This window comes from Sorex fumeus, unplaced genomic scaffold (assembly GCF_029834395.1).
Source record: "Sorex fumeus unplaced genomic scaffold, SorFum_2.1 ptg000050l, whole genome shotgun sequence".
NCBI classification, from domain to species: domain Eukaryota; kingdom Metazoa; phylum Chordata; class Mammalia; order Eulipotyphla; family Soricidae; genus Sorex; species Sorex fumeus.
The window spans coordinates 19,039,568-19,059,355 of record NW_026606107.1 but is presented as its reverse complement, the minus strand read 5'-3'; the positions used below and the strand labels follow the sequence as shown (position 1 = coordinate 19,059,355).

At 36.3% G+C, this 19,788-nt stretch overlaps 1 protein-coding gene across 6 annotated transcripts in view; it reads right to left on the bottom strand.

Annotated features, from left to right (window-relative positions):
* The window catches only part of ATRX (ATRX chromatin remodeler), a 222,326-nt gene that overhangs the window by 116,477 nt on the left and 86,061 nt on the right, over positions 1–19,788 (bottom strand). For 3 of the 6 annotated variants that reach the window (XM_056124203.1, XM_056124207.1, XM_056124205.1), the window contains 5 exons: positions 18,237–18,350; positions 14,006–14,115; positions 12,711–12,778; positions 9,428–12,477; positions 1,558–1,630 (listed from right to left, as the gene is read on the bottom strand). In XM_056124203.1, coding sequence (XP_055980178.1) covers positions 1,558–1,630; positions 9,428–12,477; positions 12,711–12,778; positions 14,006–14,115; positions 18,237–18,350 — 3,415 coding nt within the window. The remainder of the gene's footprint in view (positions 1–1,557; positions 1,631–9,427; positions 12,478–12,710; positions 12,779–14,005; positions 14,116–18,236; positions 18,351–19,788) is intronic. The other 3 variants (XM_056124204.1, XM_056124206.1, XM_056124208.1) reach the window with 3 other exon arrangements.

The window sequence follows — 19,788 nt, the reverse complement described above, 5'->3', positions numbered from 1 at the left end:
GTGTTGGGATACTGTATGACTGAAACCTGATCATAAACAGCCTTGTAACTATCCCACGGTGATTCAATTATAAAAATCCCCGAAAACTTAACTCAATTTAAGCTATTTTTAAAAAGTAAATGATGTGAAAGAATAGGGTATGTATGATAAAATTTTGGTATTAAGAAATCCAGAGATTTCTCAATATTAATGTTAACACTGTTAACATTAATAAAGTCTTGAGTTCAAGTTCAGGCACAAATCTACATTCCCAACACCAGTGGAGTGACAAAAGTACAACCAGGCATTGCAAGGCCCAAAACATAAAGGAACAGGCCCACACTGCACAGCTAAGTATCAACACTTATGGCCACTGAGAAAAAGAAATTCTAAAGACTGTGCCTCTGGTTTAAATGTGTTGTCATTCCTGTATCTGGTTTAAAATAATTAAGGTAAAAGGTAAAGGCCCTCCCGTTGATCGTCGATTTGCTCGAGCGGGCCCAGTAGCATCTCCATTGGAGACTTTGTTGTTACTGTGTCTGGCATACCGAATACTCTCGGTAGCTTGCCGGGCTCTCCGAGAGGGGCGGAGGAATCGAACTCAGGTCGGCCATGTTGGCCGCTTGTAAGGCGAACGCCCTACCCGCTGTGCTAAGTTTATAAAAATCTATCAATGGGGTGGGAGTGTTAAAATTTTTGTTTAGTTGGTTTTGGGCCACACCTAGCAAAGGTCAGGAGCTAATCTAGACCAGTGCTCAGATCTGGTCATGCTTGGGGGATCATACATGGTATCTAATATTTGAACTCACAGGATACAAAGTGAACATCTTAACTCATGAACTAGCTCTGATCCAGAATCTCAACTTTTGTCTTGAGATTTTATATTTGATAAAATTTCATAAAAATATAATGCTTAATTATATTCTGAATATGCTCCAAATTATAAGGCAATAGAAATTAAAATCATATGAAGGCCAGAGAGAGAGTATAGTAGGGTAAGATGTTTTTCCTGCCTGCAGCAGACCCAGGCTCATAGCATACAGTCCCCAGATATATGGCCCCCAAGCATCGCCAGGAGTAATTCCTGAGAGCAGAGCCAGACTAACCTGAACACCACTATTGTGGCCCAAAAATAAGACAACAGAAAGATAGAACCTTGTAGGAGAATTATGAACAAGGAGAAGAGATATAGTACAGTAAGTAGGATTCTTGCCTTGCATGTGTTTGACACAAGGGTATGCTCTCTAGCACCCCATATGGTTCCCCATTCCCTGTCCAGAGTGAGCCCTGAGCAATGCTGGGCTTTTAAATTTTCTTTTAAAACCTACATTTCTGGGAGTTAGATAGATAATAATACAGAGGTTAAGACCATTGTTTTGCATGCACTGCAACTCCCAAGGATTACCAGGAATGGCCCTAATTTTAAAATTGTGAATGAGTCTTTCTAAGGTAAGCAGGAACTCCTGAATCTTTCCAAACTGCATGCAAATAGGTCGTTGCTGTTAAAATGTCTATACCAAGACATTAGTGGGTGCTATACAATCTTTAATTTTAAAATCCTTACAATTGGAATCATACCTATTCTCAGGATCGTTGTCATCATCATCATCATCCACCGTGACAGTCACTGATTTAGATAACGTTTCATCTCCTTGAGAGGAAAAAGTATACTTAAAATTAGCTTTAAATTATCTGTAAGTAAAAGTACATAAAATAAGACTAAAAACCAAAAACTTTAGAACTACCAGATTCTAAACTGTACCTTGAGATTCAAAATAAGAGTAATAAGAAATTATAAGGGGAAAAGAAACAAAACAATTCTAATAAATACCAACTGTAAAATGATAAAATAGTTGAATCTTAGATATTTTCAAGTTCTTTCCAAATCATAAAAGCTTAAAGATTGTCCTACCCAATTTACAAGTCATTGTCACATTAGCATATGTTTTTTACTGAAATAGTTTTGTAGTGATTCAGTATATGTTTAAAGGAAGCAGGTATATGATTTTTTCTCTATTATAAACAGAAAAGCAATTACTACTTGGTAGTACCAAGTAATTTCTAAACAGATTTGAATTTGTATGATATCCCTGATATTCAAGTAGAGCAATGCTTCTTAAACTTTTACCATTCATGATTCATTGTTTCCGATGAAATTTTTAAACACCAGAATATACAAAATAGATATTTAAATATTTATTGAAATATTTTTTTTAAAGTTTTGATAACTCCCACCTTTAGTTAAGTAATTTCACATGGGTGATTAATGTTATTAATAAGTTGTAACTGCGACGTTAAGCAAAACAACATTTAACAAAATAGGTCTTCAAACAAAGTTTTGTTTATTTTTTAGTAAGTCAAGGCAGTTTTACTGAAAGAATTTTATTTAGAGAAATGTGAGGCAAGAGAAAGATGTATTCAGGAGAGAACATAGGGTTCACCATAGCAGAAAAGAACCTAAAACTTTGTTTTATGTAATGTATGCTGGGATTGTAGTTTTCTTATCTTATAATGAATGAGTGAAATGAGATTATGCTAAGACCAATAAAAATTTAAGTACAATAAAAATTTTCTTTTAAAAGCTACATTCTAGGAGCTATAGAAATAACACAGAGATTAAGGCAATTAACCTAATTGTTCGCCCTAATCCTCTCCCCTAAAGGATTTTGCACACAGGGGGTTAAGACAACTGTTTTGCATACACTCCAACTCCCAAGCACTACCAGGCATGTCCTTAATCCTCTCCCCCAAATCAAAGCTACATTTCTTGAGCAGGGATACAGCTCAATTGTGCAAATCATTATTTATATGTATGAAGGACCTGGGTTCAATCCCTAGCATCAAAACTGAATAAAAATGAAACTACAACTCAATATTTGGATTCAAAATCTAAAGAGATCAAGGGGAGAAGAGCTAGTACAGTAGGTAGAGTGCTTGCCTTGCACAGGGCTGACCCAGGTTCAATCCCAGGCATTCTATATGGTCCCCAGAGCACCAAGAGGAATGATTCTTGAGTGCAGAGCCACAAGAAACCCCTGAGCATTGTTGGGTGTAGCTCCGAAAGTTAAAAAAAAATATTGTGCATTTCAAGGCTGTGGAAAAAACCCTCAATAGGCTGGAGTGTATGTTCTCAACAAGCCCTGGGCGTTCGGATTCAATCCCCAAGTAGAATCATTAATGGCCCAAAAACAGAATTATTTTTAAAATTTGTGCAATTAACCGCATGGAGAATGCCACACAAAAACAAAGTTAAATATTGAATAGTAATACTATAAGATGCTGACATATTGACGGAGAATACACTGGTGTTTATACTTTACTTTGAAATGCATCAAATATGTCAAAGGCATTACACTGAGTGTGGGGGAAAGCCGGTATCAAAAAGCTGTGCACTCCATGATTACATCTCAAGGTAATAAAATATAGAGATGAAAGACAAATTAACAGCTGTCACAGATTAAGAATGGGAATAAGGGGCTGGAGAGAAAGTAGAGCAGGTAGGGCATTTGACCTTGAATGTGGCTGACCAAAATTCAATCCCTGACATCCCATAGGTCCTCCATGCCCTGCTATTAGTGATCCCTCAGTGCAGAGTCAGCAGTAAGCCCTGAGCACAGTCGGGTATGCTGCCCCACCCCCCCAAAAAAAAACACAGCAAAGGTTAAGGCATACACCTAGCTTTGCTAGGATGCAGCTAGCTGTGACTGTGATCCTGGTCCTAATCCCAGCACTGCCAGACATGGCCCCTGAACACAAAGCTAGAAGTGGCTACTGAGCACCATGTGATAGATAACATTACACAGAACTGTATTTACTTATAAACACACGTACATACAAATGAATGTGAGTATGAGCAAAACTGGTGAAATCTGAAGAAATCTTTGAATTTGCAGATTTGACAAAGTACTACAGATGTCACTGAAAAAAACTGAACGAAACTGAAAAAAACTTAAAAAAATTCATGTATATTTTTCTTAAGTTCTGTGAATCTGTATTTCAAAGCAAACAGTCAAAAGGGGTTAGGCACATTATTGAATATAGAAAGTACATTATTGAATATAGAAGGATATATATAATCAGGAAGATAATAAAAGATATACAATGTTAATGGTAAAAACTTTCTGTATATTTTTGTCATAATAAATACTGGGGGGACATATCACAGGAAAAAGTCCATAAAGAACAGACACTTACAGGTTCAGAACAGAAATATTCCAAGTTTAGAAAAAATAATAATTTTTACAATATTCCAGTAAAGACAGTTGGCCTTTCAACAATGTGGGGTTTTAGGGATGACAACCTCTCCACATAAATTAGTATTTGCAATCAAGCATAATGATTTCACTAGGAAAGCTGGTTTCCAAAATGTGAATAAGAATATTCAATATAACTAATTCTAATTTATAATTCTTATGCTCTAATGTGAAATATAATTTTCTTAACTAAAACACTGATTTGATATTAAAGTTAACTATTAGATTCTGAGATTTGAATACAAGCTCAGAATTCTGAAAACCCAGAAACTAAAATTTTGTGATGCAATGCCAAATTTTATTTGGTAGCAAAAGCTGATCTGAACCATTTATTCTTGTAAGTATGAATGTTTATATGCTTTGCTGTGAAATTACTAATGTGTTTGATTATGAGGAATTACCTTTTTGGGGCTATTATGTAATATACAGTAACTATATATTACAAAAAAGCCATAAAGGTCAACTTTTGAAACACATTAGATCCAAGAATTTAAGACAAGGAACTGCAGATTTATAGTTAGTTACATACAATAGCCACAACATTCATCTACCAACTATTACAGCAGAGGATAAAAATGAGTAACTCAGGCATATACAGTTGGGTTTCAAATCAACTCATGAGATGTGTACTTCACAAAAGGATTTAAATTTTTATTTTAAACCAAGTTTCAAGTTAAATTCCACTAGAAAACTAAACTGAAATAAAGGAAACGTTCTAAACAATGAAAAAAAAAATTTAACATTCTTCCTCATTTCTCCTGTGCTGAAACACCAATTACATAAGAAATCTAGTTTCTAAAAGTTTTTATATAAAATCAAGTGTCACTGGCTAACTCACAGATCTAACTGGCTTATGAAATAATAACACAAGACTGGAGAGATAACTCAATAGGCTGAGTGCATGCTTTCCATATGGGAAGTCTGAGTTCAATCCCAAATCCCTGGCACACAATGCATGGATCCCCAAGTAATGCAAGGAGCAACCCCCAAGCATCAAGCCAAGAGTAACCTACAGGAGTGTCCAAGAGTAAGCAAACAAAAACATAATACAGGGCTGGGAAGATGGTGTGACAAGATGGTGACACAAGATAGCCCCACTATCACTATTAGGAATGGTCCTAGTGGGCCGCAGCACTGTTGGAGCCATGGTACACTGTATCACCAGTCCAAAGTACTGAACCATTCAGTGTTCCACAGCTGGGTCAAGTTTCCAAGTATTATCAAGAGTCACCCAGGAGGGAAGTGGGGACACGGTAATACACAGGTAGGGCATTTGCCTTCCACATGACCAACTCAGGCTCAATCCCCAGCATCCCATATGGTCTCACTGCCACCTTGAGCATTGCTGTGCATGACCCCCAAAAATATATATATACTTTTATATACATATGTGTGTATGTGTATATATATGTGTGTGTGTGTGTGTGTGTGTGTATATATTAGCCCTGAGGATACATATATATATATAAAGTAGCCCTGAGGATACTGATCACCACTGGACAGGAGACCCACCAAAAGCATAATAAAAGTACAAAGTACTTATAATACAACTGGATTTTTAAAACTATAATAATGACAATATTTATGCTTTTGTATTAATCACCAGTTGTCCTAGTGCTGACTCATCATGGCAGGATAATCCACCAATTTTGGTTTTTTGTTGCAGCTTTTGAGGTGTGACTCAGTGATGCTGAGGGCATACTCCTGGCACTACACTCAGTTTATACTACTGGCAATGCTCAGGAGACCACATAGGGTGTCAGGGATAAAATTCAGGTCAGCCACATGAAAGTCAAGTTCCCTATGTACTATATTATCTCTCTGGCGCCTAACCCACCAATTTTTAATTTTTTTTTGTTGAATCACCCTGAGATACAGTTATAAAGTTTTCATGTTTGAGTTTCAGTCATAAAATGATTAAACACCCCATCCCTCCACCAGTGCACATTTTCCACCACCAATGTCCCCAGTATCTCCCCATCCCAAAACTCACCTTTTTTTTTTTTTTTGCTTTTTGGTTCACACCCGGCGATACTCAGGGGTTACTCCTGGCTCATGTACTCAGGAACTACTCCTGGCGGTGCTCAGGGGACCATATGGGATGCTGGGAATCGAACCTGGGTCGGCCATGTTGGCTGTGTGCAAGGAAAACACCCTACCCACTGTGCTATCGCTCCAGCCCCATCACCAATTTTTAAGACATAGTTGTTAATGTATTTTATTGGTTTTAAAGAAAGAACCATCTGTTTGTGCCATCAGAAAAAAGGTGATGAGCATCAGCAAAGGTCTTCAATAGAGTAAATTTAAATTTTTAGAAAATTTGAGGATTTCCAGTCAAGATGGGAGCAGCACGGCAGCAAGTGGCAAAGCAGGCGGAGGGATGGCAGCTCTCAATGCTCTGAATAGCCAATGGGGGTCACAGAATTTCTACATGACTGAATGTGGGTGTCCCTTCAATATTCTGTCTCAGGGAGAGAGTCATTAAAAAAACCGGCCAAATATGATGGCCTCTCAGTATCTATATTGTGAACCATTGTGCCCAAAAGTAGAGAGTAGAGAGAAAGAAGAAAAGTGCCTGCCATAGAGGCATGTGGGGATGAGGGGAGGAGTGGGAGAGATACTGGGGGGACATGGTGATGTGAAATGTACACTGGTGAAGCCATGGGTGTTGGAACATCACATGACCAAAACCCGATCATGAAAGTTTTCAATAAAGGGCAGATCATTTGCCTTGTGCGCAGCCGGCCGGCCAAGACGGGTTCGATTCCTCTGCCCCTCTCAGAAAGCCTGGCATGCTACTGAGACTATCTCGCCTGCACAGCAAAGCCTGGCAAGCTACCTGTGACACACTCAATATGCCAAACACAGTAACAACAAGTCTCACGATAAAGACACTACTGGGCCCGCTCAAGCAAATCGATGAACAACGGGAGGACAGTGACAGTGACAATTCAATAAAAATTTTTATTTAAAAAAATTAAAAATAAAAATGGCCAGTCATACAACACTGAGCAACAAACAGTCCAGAGTGGGACTTGTGAGGATGGCAGAGGTGGAGCTACTGCAGCTCCTGGTACTATGGGCAGTGGCAGAGTTTTAACATAAGGCTGCACAGGGCTCTTTGTGTCCAACCCAGTACCACCATGAAGTGTGGATGCCAGAGTTGAGGGGGCACACAAGGTTTCCACTATGAGGCCCTGGAGATTTACCAGTCCATGCCACCAGCATATTATTATGGGGGAAAACATCACTGAGTGCCAACTGTTTGGAGGCTCAGGGTGGGGGAGTATACTCCACTGGTCAGGCTCTGCTGGACTAGTGGCTACATCCCACCCAGACTGCCCAGGCCGCGGATGGTAGCAGTGTTGCTCCTGCCCTGGTCCCTACCAGTGCCACTGCTCCCACTGCCACTGCCACTGAGTATCAGAGGGTGCCAGCAGGCCAACCTGGACCTGGACCAAGGGCGACTGCATCAGCAGCCTGGTGGTGTCTTCAGGCTTCCTGATACCCCCAAATTGCTGCTGTGCCTCTGGCCAGACTCTAACAATTCAGTATCAGGATTTCTGAGAAATAAAATAGCCAAATGTTAGGTATGTGGGACCACGCCCACAAACCACCTGCTGCTTAGCTATACAAGCTCATTTATGGGCCTTGCTTTAGAGTCATAAATAAATCTCAAAAGAGATCAAAAGCCACAGTTAATTTTAGATTCTTATAAGGCTGAACAGATCAGGGTAGATTGGAGGAGGGCAAGTGAGCCCACTGCCAGCCCAAACAGAGCCCCTGGCAGCTGCTTGTTCCGACAATCCAAAATCACTGGTGTACCCCCAGCTGGATTCCACCATCTTGAGATGGACCTGAGATATTTGTCTATTCAGTGTTTACAATACTTTTCTTGTGACTGAAATCTCGAAGCTTTCTCAGGAGTTGAAATGGGATACCTCCCTCCACTTCCCTATACTGCTGGAAGCACCAGCAGTCACCCCTACGAACCAACTCCAGCACCATCGTGTAAACTCTTCTATTGGCCTCACTTCAGAGACCCATAAACAAATCTCGAAAGAGATCAAAAGTCACAATTAATCTTCGACCCACGCAAGGCTGAAAGGACTGGGTAGGTTGAAGGGGGGTGATTTAGCCGGTGCTGCCCAAACAGAGCCCCCCAAAGCTGCTTGCTCCCACAATTCAAAATACTGCCACGCCCCCAGCCAAACTCTACCATCTCAGGACAGGACTCACCAAGATTTTCTGCTGAACTCACCAAGATTTTCTGCTGAAAATTCAGGTATGCGAGTTTTGTGACAAACCTCCAAGCTTTCTCGGAATTGGGATGGGCTATTCCTACCCACAACTCCCTATACACCCAGAAGCCCTGGTAGTTGCATCCATACCCAAAAGCCACAACCCAGTGAAGAAAAGCCACTTCAGCTGTACCTTCCTGACAAAAATACTGAATGCCCTGAACAAACACATATCTGTAGAGGTACCTGTTATTACCTGTACTGCAAACCATAATGCACAAAAGGAGAAAGAGAAAAAAGGTGCCTGCTATGGAGGCAGACGGAGGGTAGCATAAGAAAGGAGGTGATGTGAGGAATCGTGTGGACATTGGTGGTGGGAAATGTACACTGGTTTACACTTTACCAGTGTGCAATGTAAAGAGATGGGTGACAGAATATTGTATAACTGAAACCCAATAATGAAAAGCTTTGTGATGGTCTATTTCACGGTGATTCAATTTTTCAAAAATTAGAAAATTTAATCGAATGCATAGCTGAATTAATTTTTAAAGTTATATGCAAAAAATGTCATATGCATGGCAAAGTAATTAGAACAAACAACACACTGTACCAGCAGCAAGCATTCAGCTCCATGCATGAATTACGTACTAAACTAGGTGGCATCAGTCAATTTTCCTTCACAAACAACTGTTCCTTTTTTATCTAATGAACTTGGATTGGCTGATATAGATAACTTGCGATGTTTGAAATAACTCTCAATGATAGCAAAATAAGAAAGACTTTCTAGTTGATTTGTTTTTTTAATTTTTTTTGGTTTGGTTTTCAGTGTTTTTTCTTTTTAAAAATTGTAAGCGTCTGATCCTAAACAGTAGTCCTGTATTGGACTGGCCTCAGGAACAGTGTAGTTATTAAAGAGGGAAAGAACACAAATTATACATTTTTATTTGTACATACCTGAAGACTGGCAAAATCCAGTATGTGCAGTCAGCACTAAATTTTCAGTCACGGGCTTAATTTTCTGTTCATCACTGCTTCCCTCACCTGCAGAATTCTGATCATCATCTCCTATATCAGAAGATGATGAAGTAATGTCAGCTTGTTTCCGTTTAGTGCTTGTTCTTAGTGAGTTTCTCATTTTCTCCTTAACTCCACTTCCCTTCTTTTTCGCTCCACTTCTTTGTTTCTTCAACTTTTTATTATCTTCAGAGCTTTCTTCTGCATCAGATGATGATGAACCACTTTGCACTCTCTTGGTATTTCTCTTTAAATTTAAATTTCTTCTTTCCCTTAATTCAATTCTTTTCGTTCTCTTATCAGAAGAATTACAACCCTCCTCTTTTACAGAATATCTCTCAGTATCAGATGATGAACAATCTTGTCTCTTCTTTGAACGCTTTTCAGACAAGTTGCTTCTTTTCTTCTCTCTACCAGATGCTGCATTTTTACTTCTTTTATCTTCAGAAGAATCACAACTATCTCGCTTCCCTGGTAACTTCTCAGCATTATCAGATAATTCATCCTTCTTTTTAGAAGATTTAACTTTGCCTTTTTTACTTTTCTTTTCTACAGTTGAGTTCTTATTTTTCATGCCCACTGAAAAGTTAGATATTTCTTCTCCCTCAGGTAATTTCTCCATGCCATCAGATGATGATTCATAGTGTTGTTCCACTTTAACTACTTTTTTCAAGTCTATAGTTTTCGTTTCTTTTTCTTCAGCTCCCTTTTTGCTCTGCTTTTTGTCATCATCAGAGGACTCATCATTCTGTCGTTTCTCTGCGAATTTCTCAGCAACATCAGATAAGCCACCTTGCATTTCCTTACACATTTTGGTTTTCAGATGCTTACTCTTCTCTTTACCTCCATCAACCTTTTTGTCATCTGGAGAATTAAAATGGTCCTCTTTCCCAGAAGAAAGTTTATCAGAACCATCAGAGGAAACACCTGGTTGCTGCTTCTTGGAGAGTGGATCACTTAATTCTATGATTTTGTCTTTATCAACTGTGCCTTCGGTAGAAGAGACATTTTTGCTCTCTTGTTTCATTTCACCTTCATCAGATGACTCCTCTTGTACAGTTTTCACACTTTTCTGCCCCTGTTCATCCAATACCTTTTTGCTACTCTTCTCATCTTCGGAAGAATCATGATTTTGTTTATTCGAAACTCTTTTTCTAGTTGTTTTGGTAGTCCCAATTTTGCTCATGCTCTTTATCTCTTTTTCTAATTCTGAATCATAATTAGAAGATTCAGATTGGTTCTGACGTTTCTTTTTGGAAATTATAGACCTTTTAGCTGATTTGCCCTTTTTAATATCAAATTCTGAGCCAGAAGTAGAACTTTTTCGTTTCCTTTTCCCTTTCTCAGCTTCCCTTGGAGTTTTTAAATCATATAAAGTGCTCTCATTATTTGTATGGGTATCATTAATATCAGTATCTGAAGAAGAGCCACGTCTCATCCTAGTTACCTCTTTGAGGATAGATAGCATTTCATCAGAATCTGAATTCTGATCTACACTCACTGACTGTTTAGATTTAGGTGATTTATTCGGTTTAGGATTATTCATAGCACTACCAGAAGAATTACGCTTATCCTTTTTTCTATCTGGAATGGATAGTTTTTGTTTTTCATTACTTTCTTCATCTGAATTAGATGTTGCAGGGTTGGTTTCTGTCTGTCGCCTTAATGGTGTAGTCTTTACACGTGGGGATCTTCGAAGGTCAGAGTCTTCTGAAAGTAATGGAGCTTCACTTTCAACTAAACGCTCATTACCATCATTTTCCTGTTCCAGTCCACAGTTCTCTGGCTTGGGGTTCAGATTAGAACTTTTATAGCCATCTTTATCTTGTGGAGCCTCCTGACAATCAGTACCCTTAACTGGAGAATTAGAAAGAGAAACAGGGGTGAGTTTGACATATAATTCTTTTGTTACTTTAGCTGTAGTTTTTGACTTAATACATCCTCTGTTGTCTTTTGAAGTAACATTTAATTTTACAGAAGAACTCTCCAGTTCTTGCTCAGTTCCACTGTTTCCATCTCCCTGATAATTAGCTGAGCTCTGAACTTCCATAGCAGTCTCAAGATTCTCAAAAATGTCTTCTGGAACTGAGGAAGGAACTGACACAATATCCATGTCTAAGTCTTCAGAAGTGTTAGCAGGTTCATACTGAGGTTCATTTTTATCAGTTTTCTTATTTTCACTATTTGTGCTTTTATTTTCTCTTTGTTCCTTCACTGGAACATTCTGATCCATCTGTTCACTATCTACCTGCTTTCTTAGCAATTTAGCTTCTGACTTTGAAATATCCTTCCTCTCCATAACCAAGGGTTTTTCTCCTTTACGTACTTTTGCTTCACACTTAGCATACACGATTTTATGCTCTTTGGTATTTTTCTCTTTGTTTATAACATCCAAAGCTTGAATTTCTGAATTTAAATCTTCTTCTAGTGCAAGATGAGCTTTCTTAATATCAGCTAACACAGATTTAAAAGCCTTAAACTGACGTAATTTTGTAGCAGAATTGATTTCTGAATGATCTGTTGCCTGCCTCAAAAACTTAACATAACTGGAATTCATGTTTGCTGTTGTCTCAATCAGCTTTTTAGCTTTCTTAATCATCTCTTTGGGCACAATTAGTGCTGAGTAAGAGTAAGTTACCGAACCAGAACATGAATCATCTAATTTCTTTTCTTCCCCATTACAATTTGAATTATTTTTCTTTGGAGAAAATCTGGATGTATGGTCATACACTTTATTACTCTTTTCATTATCAATTTTTATCTTCTTCTTATTTTGTTGCAACAACTGCTCTAAATTTTCAAATACGCTGTTACAAGCAGTGACCAAGTCCAACAAAGGCTCAGGGTGACAGATGTAGCAATACCATTGGCTGTTTTCATCCATTATTGTAGACAGCTCCTTTCGACCAAGGTTGCGCAGAATGCATTTCTTGCAGAAAGCATTATGGCAAAAATCACAACAGATCAAGTTTCCGCCTTCTGCACACCACCTGAAATCAGTTAAAGATTAAAATATTATTACAAAATGAATCCTACATTACTTTCAGTATTAAAGAAAAATTATCCTGCCAGCAATTTTATTAGTAATTTGTATCATATCCTGTTCTTCTGTGATTAAAACAACCTTCAATTAATATTAGTGATGATACTACAAAATACGAGAACTGTAACAGGCTACATAAGAAATAGCCCCCGCCCCAGTCCATCTTGACTTATTACCTACCTACATTGTTCATCCATTCCATCTGAGTCACGGCTAATATCATCACTCATGTAATATTTAAAGCAATTCTATTAAGAGAAAAGGGAAGTGACAACTTTAATGCAAAATTGAGATTATTCATAAAGAAAACTACTAAGTCATTAAAATTCTTTAAATCCTCAAAAAATGTGTGTGTTTGTGTATCAATGCAAATATACAACCCCAGTGGTTTTCAATCTTTTTATACCTGAAAACCAGTAATGATTAAACATTAACTACTGAATCACTACATAAAACTTAATGTTGCAAATACTTACCATATTTAATCATCACATATAAATTGTCACTATGTAGATAACCAGACAACTTTATCCTATGTTAACCTATATTATCTTTAAATCTCAAAATACCTATTACCAAGGTTAAAAATAAGCCAAATTTGAAAAGACTAATGAGCTAATAATTATGTAAATAAATCTCCCAACTTATGCAATAAGAGGCAAAGCTCATGTTCAAAATCCAAGTCTGAGCAAATAAATTCCTTATCACTGGGCTAGAAGATTTCATGCTTATTGAAGAAAATTACTGACTACTGAAATAGGGCAAAATCAATAGATGATCCTCTAGAGAGAAAATATATAAGGATGCATGTTTTATAATGTACATTCCCAAAACAAAGGGAATACACATTAGAAGCTCAGCAATATGAAATTTAGCGATCACCATTTAAAACTAGAAGGTGTAACGTGTAGCCTAGATAGGCTGATCTATTAGACAAAAGGAGGAACACAACTTTCTTTTGATTTTTGGGCCACAACTAACAATGCTTAGGGGTTACTCCTGGTTCTAAACTCAGGAATCATTCTTGGCGGCTCTGCAAAGACCATATGGGTTGCAGTGGACTGAACCTGAATCAGCCATGTGCAAGGCAAGCATCCTAACCTCTGTACTATCTCTTTATCCTCAGGACACAAATTTCAAAAGGACAGAAAGTATTGCAGCTAACGCATTTGTGCTGAATCAATTCAACTGCACCAGGCTAATTCGCATCTAGATTTCAGATACCTGTTTACATCATCTCCATTATAAAGATCCTCTGCTCAACACCAAGTATTTTGCCTTCATGCTCCCACTCTACACACTATCTATCATGGCACATACTGGCTTTTATATATGTCTCTCTTCTCCAGTACAACAATATAATTCCTCTTTGGGCAGAGACCATTTCTGTATATTTCATCACTGTGCACCCGAAAAAGTCTGACACATGGCATTCAAATTTTTGTGCAGTGAATTATCAACAGATCGTTACTTACCTTACAAATAAGTACTTGCAGAGAAGGATGTCTATAAATGGAATCTTTTTGAAAATGATTGACCTGCTGTCCACAAGCTGTGCAGCTCACAATCCCATGAAGCCCATCTTCTAGGAGAAAGATGTGACCATTATTCACACATACACACTCAAAATATATTTGTTTCAGTTAGCCCTTTTCAACTGTCATATTGCTAATATTTCAAAAATCCTTGGGAAAATGATATTTTGTACACAAGTAAAAATACTAATAATTTAATGGATTTAAAACATAACAACCATGGCAAATTACAGAACAACAAATCCTAACCTGTTTAATAGTTTCAAATGCTATTTCTAATAACCTGATATAACTTGAATAGTCTTTATTAAAGTCGTTCTAAAAATAGGGTTCAAAAGTTCATTTTCATTTTGTTATTGCTTGGCAAATAAATTCTCTATTGATTCTCTTAAAGAATGCAGGGCAAGTGGGATACATGAAAAAAGATTTCTTTTGTAACTCTATACAGAACACTAGTGTGTCATACAATTTTATTCTCAGGAAGGAATTGTCTGCACAGATATTTTCAATTTAGTATGTAAAAACCTATTTCCTTCTTAAGATTTACTTCTATCAGGCCAGAGCAATAGTATAGTGGGTAGGAGTTTGCCTTGCATGCGGCTGACCTGCGTTCAATCCCGGAATCCCATATGGTCCCCTGAGCACTACCATGAGTGATTCCTGAGTGCAGAGCCAGGAGTAACACCTGAGCATTGCCGGGTGCGACCCAAAAAAGCCAAAAATAAAAGATTTACTTTTATCCTATCCAAACTCCACATTAACCTGACTTCTCTTAGGTTTATGCCACTCTCCACTCTATATTAATACCATTTGCTCATTCCAAATAAAAACAAATGAGACTTGAAGGAACATCTACTTGGAATCATTCTGCAGTGTCTGTAGGGAAATAAATGAAAAATAACCTATGCAAAAAAAAAGACATAGGAAAATCTCTCCTGTTCTGTTTAAGGTAATGCCAAGATGAAAATTAAAATCATCTGAAGAATCTTTAAAAATAAGAGACAGTCATTGCTACCCTTAAACCAATTAATGGAAATCACCGAGATATGTTTCTAAGCTTGAGAACAGATGATTCTGATGTGCAGTCAAGAACTTAATCCAAATAACAGATTACGATTCAAAAATTCAGCAATGGAAAGAACCCTCCAATTTTATCTCTAAATAAAAACCAAGACAGCACATATATTTCTCACCTTTTAAATTTCTATTTTGTGTTTTTCTCAACTTTAAGGTCCAAAGCAACTTGGACCCGAACTTGGTGACAGATTTTTAGAATTGAAAAAAACATACCTTTCCTGAAAATATAGTATAATTAATATTTACTATAAACACTTATGGTTTATTTTAAATCATACTGTCCTACATTAGAGCTCAATTTGGAATATTTATATATTCTGCATTTGTTTTCAAAGATACACAATGTACCTCTTCACAAATACACAATGTACCTCTTGGTTTCAAATGACTGCATTCAGAAAAACTAACAATAAATAAAAACTACAGTTTGACTATCTAATCTTAGATAATATTTATTAAGCATTCTATGTACTATTGCATACATATCACTCAAGAAAGAAAACTACATGATTCTTTGGAGAATTTCTACCCCCTGTGCACAAAAATTGCATCAAGGATATTCACTGCATCATACATTTGAAAAACTAGAAAACAAATTGGTAGTAACTTTACATTTGGGAAATAGTGGTTTTTTCATACAAAAAAATCTGTACATTAACAAAAAGTAAAAATTAGATACACATTAACTGACATGGACACATTTCAAAACAAATTTGAATAAAAAATGTTGCAAACAGATATAATTTATATATTTAAAGAAAAAAACAAATGCATTCTAATTTACGTATAAAAACATGCATGAAAACCACACATATATACATGCACACAAACTTTAGGAAAATCATTACCTGGGGGATAGAAGGAAGGGGGATGGATGAGAATAAGACTAAACTTATTTTATTTGAGATCTGAAGCAAATATTATAAAATGCTACAATCACACTTCAAGTAATTCTTTATATGTATGTTTTAGTCTTTTATTTTTAGTTATGAAATATTCTGTACTGCATAGAAATATGAAAGAGGCATGTTCATTTCTGAGCTTAATACATTTCAAAAGTTTAAAAGTGAGAACAAAATTATTATGCCATATAAAAATAGATGTAAAATTTATTTTCTAATAAACGAGGAAAGGATGCCACAACAGTCATGACATTTAAAAAACAGTGTGTCCCAAAATGGTCAAAATGATTTTTTTGTGTTTGAATACTGTTTCAAGTATATACAATGTTTTAGTTTCCCTTCTTGACATTTTCTAAATTTGGCCTCAATTTTAAAACTTTCCTAGGATGTTTGAATATTAAGTCAATTTAGTGCTTCAGATCACTAGTTTATTCAATACATGTATATGTAACCAGACATTGTTCGATTTATTATGTTATTTCTGACAGCTTAAAGATGTAGCAAACTGTAAAGACAAGAATTAATATGAGGGCCAGGGAGATAGCTGAAAAGGCTGGAGTGCATGCTTTGCATGCAGGAGTCCCGGGTTCAATACCCAGCATCACATGATTCCCTGAGCACTGCCAGGTGTGGCCCAAAAAACCAAAACAAAAAATTAGTATGAAATATTTAAATGCCACAATAAAGTTATAAATATACATAGTAAGATATAAACATTCTTAGAACACACAATAGGATGTTCCTAAAATCTACTAGCTCAGAGCAAATAGCAGAAGTATACCAAAGTGGCATTAAGAACACTCTTCCCAACAACTATAGTACTTTTTACATGCCCTTCCAATCCTTGTCCATTTTTCAAATGTTGACTACTCCAGATTACCTCCCCAAAATACAGCATCTATGTAAAATACTTTAGTTATTTGTATATCTAGAGGACACATGATCATTAGAAAGAAGTTCTAACTCCTTATTTCTACAATCACCACCTGCTTACTTATTCTCTTAACTTTTAAAAATACTACTTAGCAATGGTGTGTTCTGTTCCCAGATTGGCAGTTTCCCAATAATCAACTAGAGTCTCAGGAAGTCTTTCTTATGCTTGAAAGGGAAAGAACATCTTGTGGACATAAGACTAAACAACATTTTCTTGATTTTCTCCAACAACCTAGAAAGTTATTTAATCTGAATAACATATATATATATAAAATGTTCTATAAGTACAGATGTAATGTGCTAATTCTACCAAGATAACAGTATACCACTGAAATCAAAATGTACTAAAAATTACCAACATAAGAACTGTGTTATAATTTCACAACACTTTAAACAGAGGCATCCATTATATTTCTACTTAGAAATTTAGAAGCAGATTCTATCTTTCAGAGATTCATTCTTTTTATAACTGAGATTCTTGTTCTGCTAATCTGCCAAAATACATAAACATAGGTGCTATTTAATCACACGCAAACATATACCCCATTGTCAGAAATTTCAAAATGACTCCTCCCTTATGCTAACTTTCTGCAGATGGTAAGTCAATATGGTTATTTATATAAGTAAGAATAGAGAGACAAAAGGAGAGACAACTCATACAAATGGCAGAAGAGTTACTAGTTCTAGTTCCCTACCTCTTCCTACTCATCATTTTCATTGCTAACCTTGGATCAACAGATCCCTAATTTTAACATAAGAAAAAAGAGGATATTCTTGATAACAACCCCAGAAATTCTAATTTGTTAGAAATAGAAACAAGGGAGTTCCGTCTTTAATAAGTACTCCATAGAGCACTAATTCAGATGCCCATCATTCTATGAAACGATGTTCTAGGAAAGTATCAAATTACCTGAAGGATACAGGCAAGATTTTGTCCAAATCTGATATTCTTTCCCAGAGAAGGGAAAAGATCACATGATATTCTGGCATATAGGCATTACAGAACTTACATGTGCAAGAAGGAATTCCTACATTTCTTGAGAATACATAATAGCCACTGAAGGCAAAGGTGTTTTGATAATGGTGTTTAACCTTTTTTTTTCTGCTTCAAAGCTCAGAGAAACAGAAGTTATTTTTAAGTGGTGCTTTTAAAAAACAATGGGCAGAAAAGTGGAGGTATTTTTAGTAAGCACATAAGATTTTCAATATGGTCATATACAGCAACTTAAACTCATGTTTTCATTTTCACTTGTATTTACCTCCGCGTTTTTTGAGACTTTCAGTTTTCATTTTACTTCTGCTTCTAAATTCAGGCCCTTTAAAATCATCTTTGTCTTCATTCAGCACTGGCTCTGGTTGTACAATCACTGTACCTAGAATGATTTCATTTAAAACACCATTACACATATTAAATGTGCAAGTGAAGTACAAGACTTCAGTTCAGATAAAGCTAACATTTCTGGTACATAGTTTTGTCTCTTTCAAGCTTCCAATACTGTGTAAGCACCTCTCAAGACTAAATAAAACAGGGAAGTAATTAAAAAGGGCCAGGTTTCAACAACTGAACTACTTTTTAGAATATATAATTCATAAAAGGGGGTATATTACGAACTGGTTGTAACAAATGTATACATAAAGTAGAAAGCCTCAACCCAGTTCTAAATTGTATAGTTCCTAGCAGTAAAGTTGTTTTTAATAACAGAATCCATCCTAAATTTCAAAAAGAGTTTAGAAATTAAAAAGACCAGAAAGGGAAAAAGTTTTAAAGATACCATATTGTTCTCATCATCCAAAGTGCAAACTCAGAAAGAAAGAGTTGTGTTATTGCTTTGAGGGAGTATGTTACAGGAAAGCAATGCAAGTTCTTTCAGCTATTACTACTATATCTATTCTGCAGCATTTCCCAACAAGTATGCCAAAACTTCAGTATTCTTCAAGGATGTTTTAATGTTTTAAAAATTAAACAAAAGACTATCTTAAAATACTTTAGCTCAAGTACTCAAATGAACTGTAGAACAAGATCAACTGCTGATCTATGAAAGTATTCAAAAAGAATGTACTTTCTTAGCTATAAAACATGTAAATTAAGGATAAAAGTTGATAATTTGAGATTATGATTTCACAAGCAAATAAAACCAACATACAAAATGTGTCCAAGTCTCAAGTTTATCTACATTGCTGGACTTAATAAAGGCATTATTGACAACAATTAATAAAGCAAAATCCAGTAGATGTCAGAGGCTATCTTGAAGTAGTACAAGCCTATGCAATTCAGCAAGCCAATTTTGACAAGGTATAATATAGGGTAAACAAATTTCTGAGTCTAAAAATAGGGTAAAAGAGGTCACAGAGAATAGAAATTTTACAAAATGCTTTACTTAAATAATCTTCACCCAAATGCTTTATTCACATCAATCATTTCACCCATGTACTCTCAAGGAAACACCAACAATTTAAAAGCTTTCACAATTTTTAAAAATCCAAAGATTTTTCTCTAAATGGAAGCATGACAGCAGAGGGCGAAGAGCACTCACTAGAGCTTTGGATTCAGGCAGTCTTAGCTTCTCAATTTAAAGCTGAAAAAGTTCACCAAGTTCTGAACTTGTTCCATCAAAAGGAAATCTGAACTACCTTATAACAATATAAAAATCTGACAATTAAATGAGTTAATTTCTAAAAGTATGATTATCTACTCAATACTAACAAAAACTACAATCATCCAAATTTAACCTTGGATGAAAGGTCTATTTTTAATTTGAAGGGAGAGAACTACAATTTGTTCAAATTTAATATTATACTATACTTTCTTCT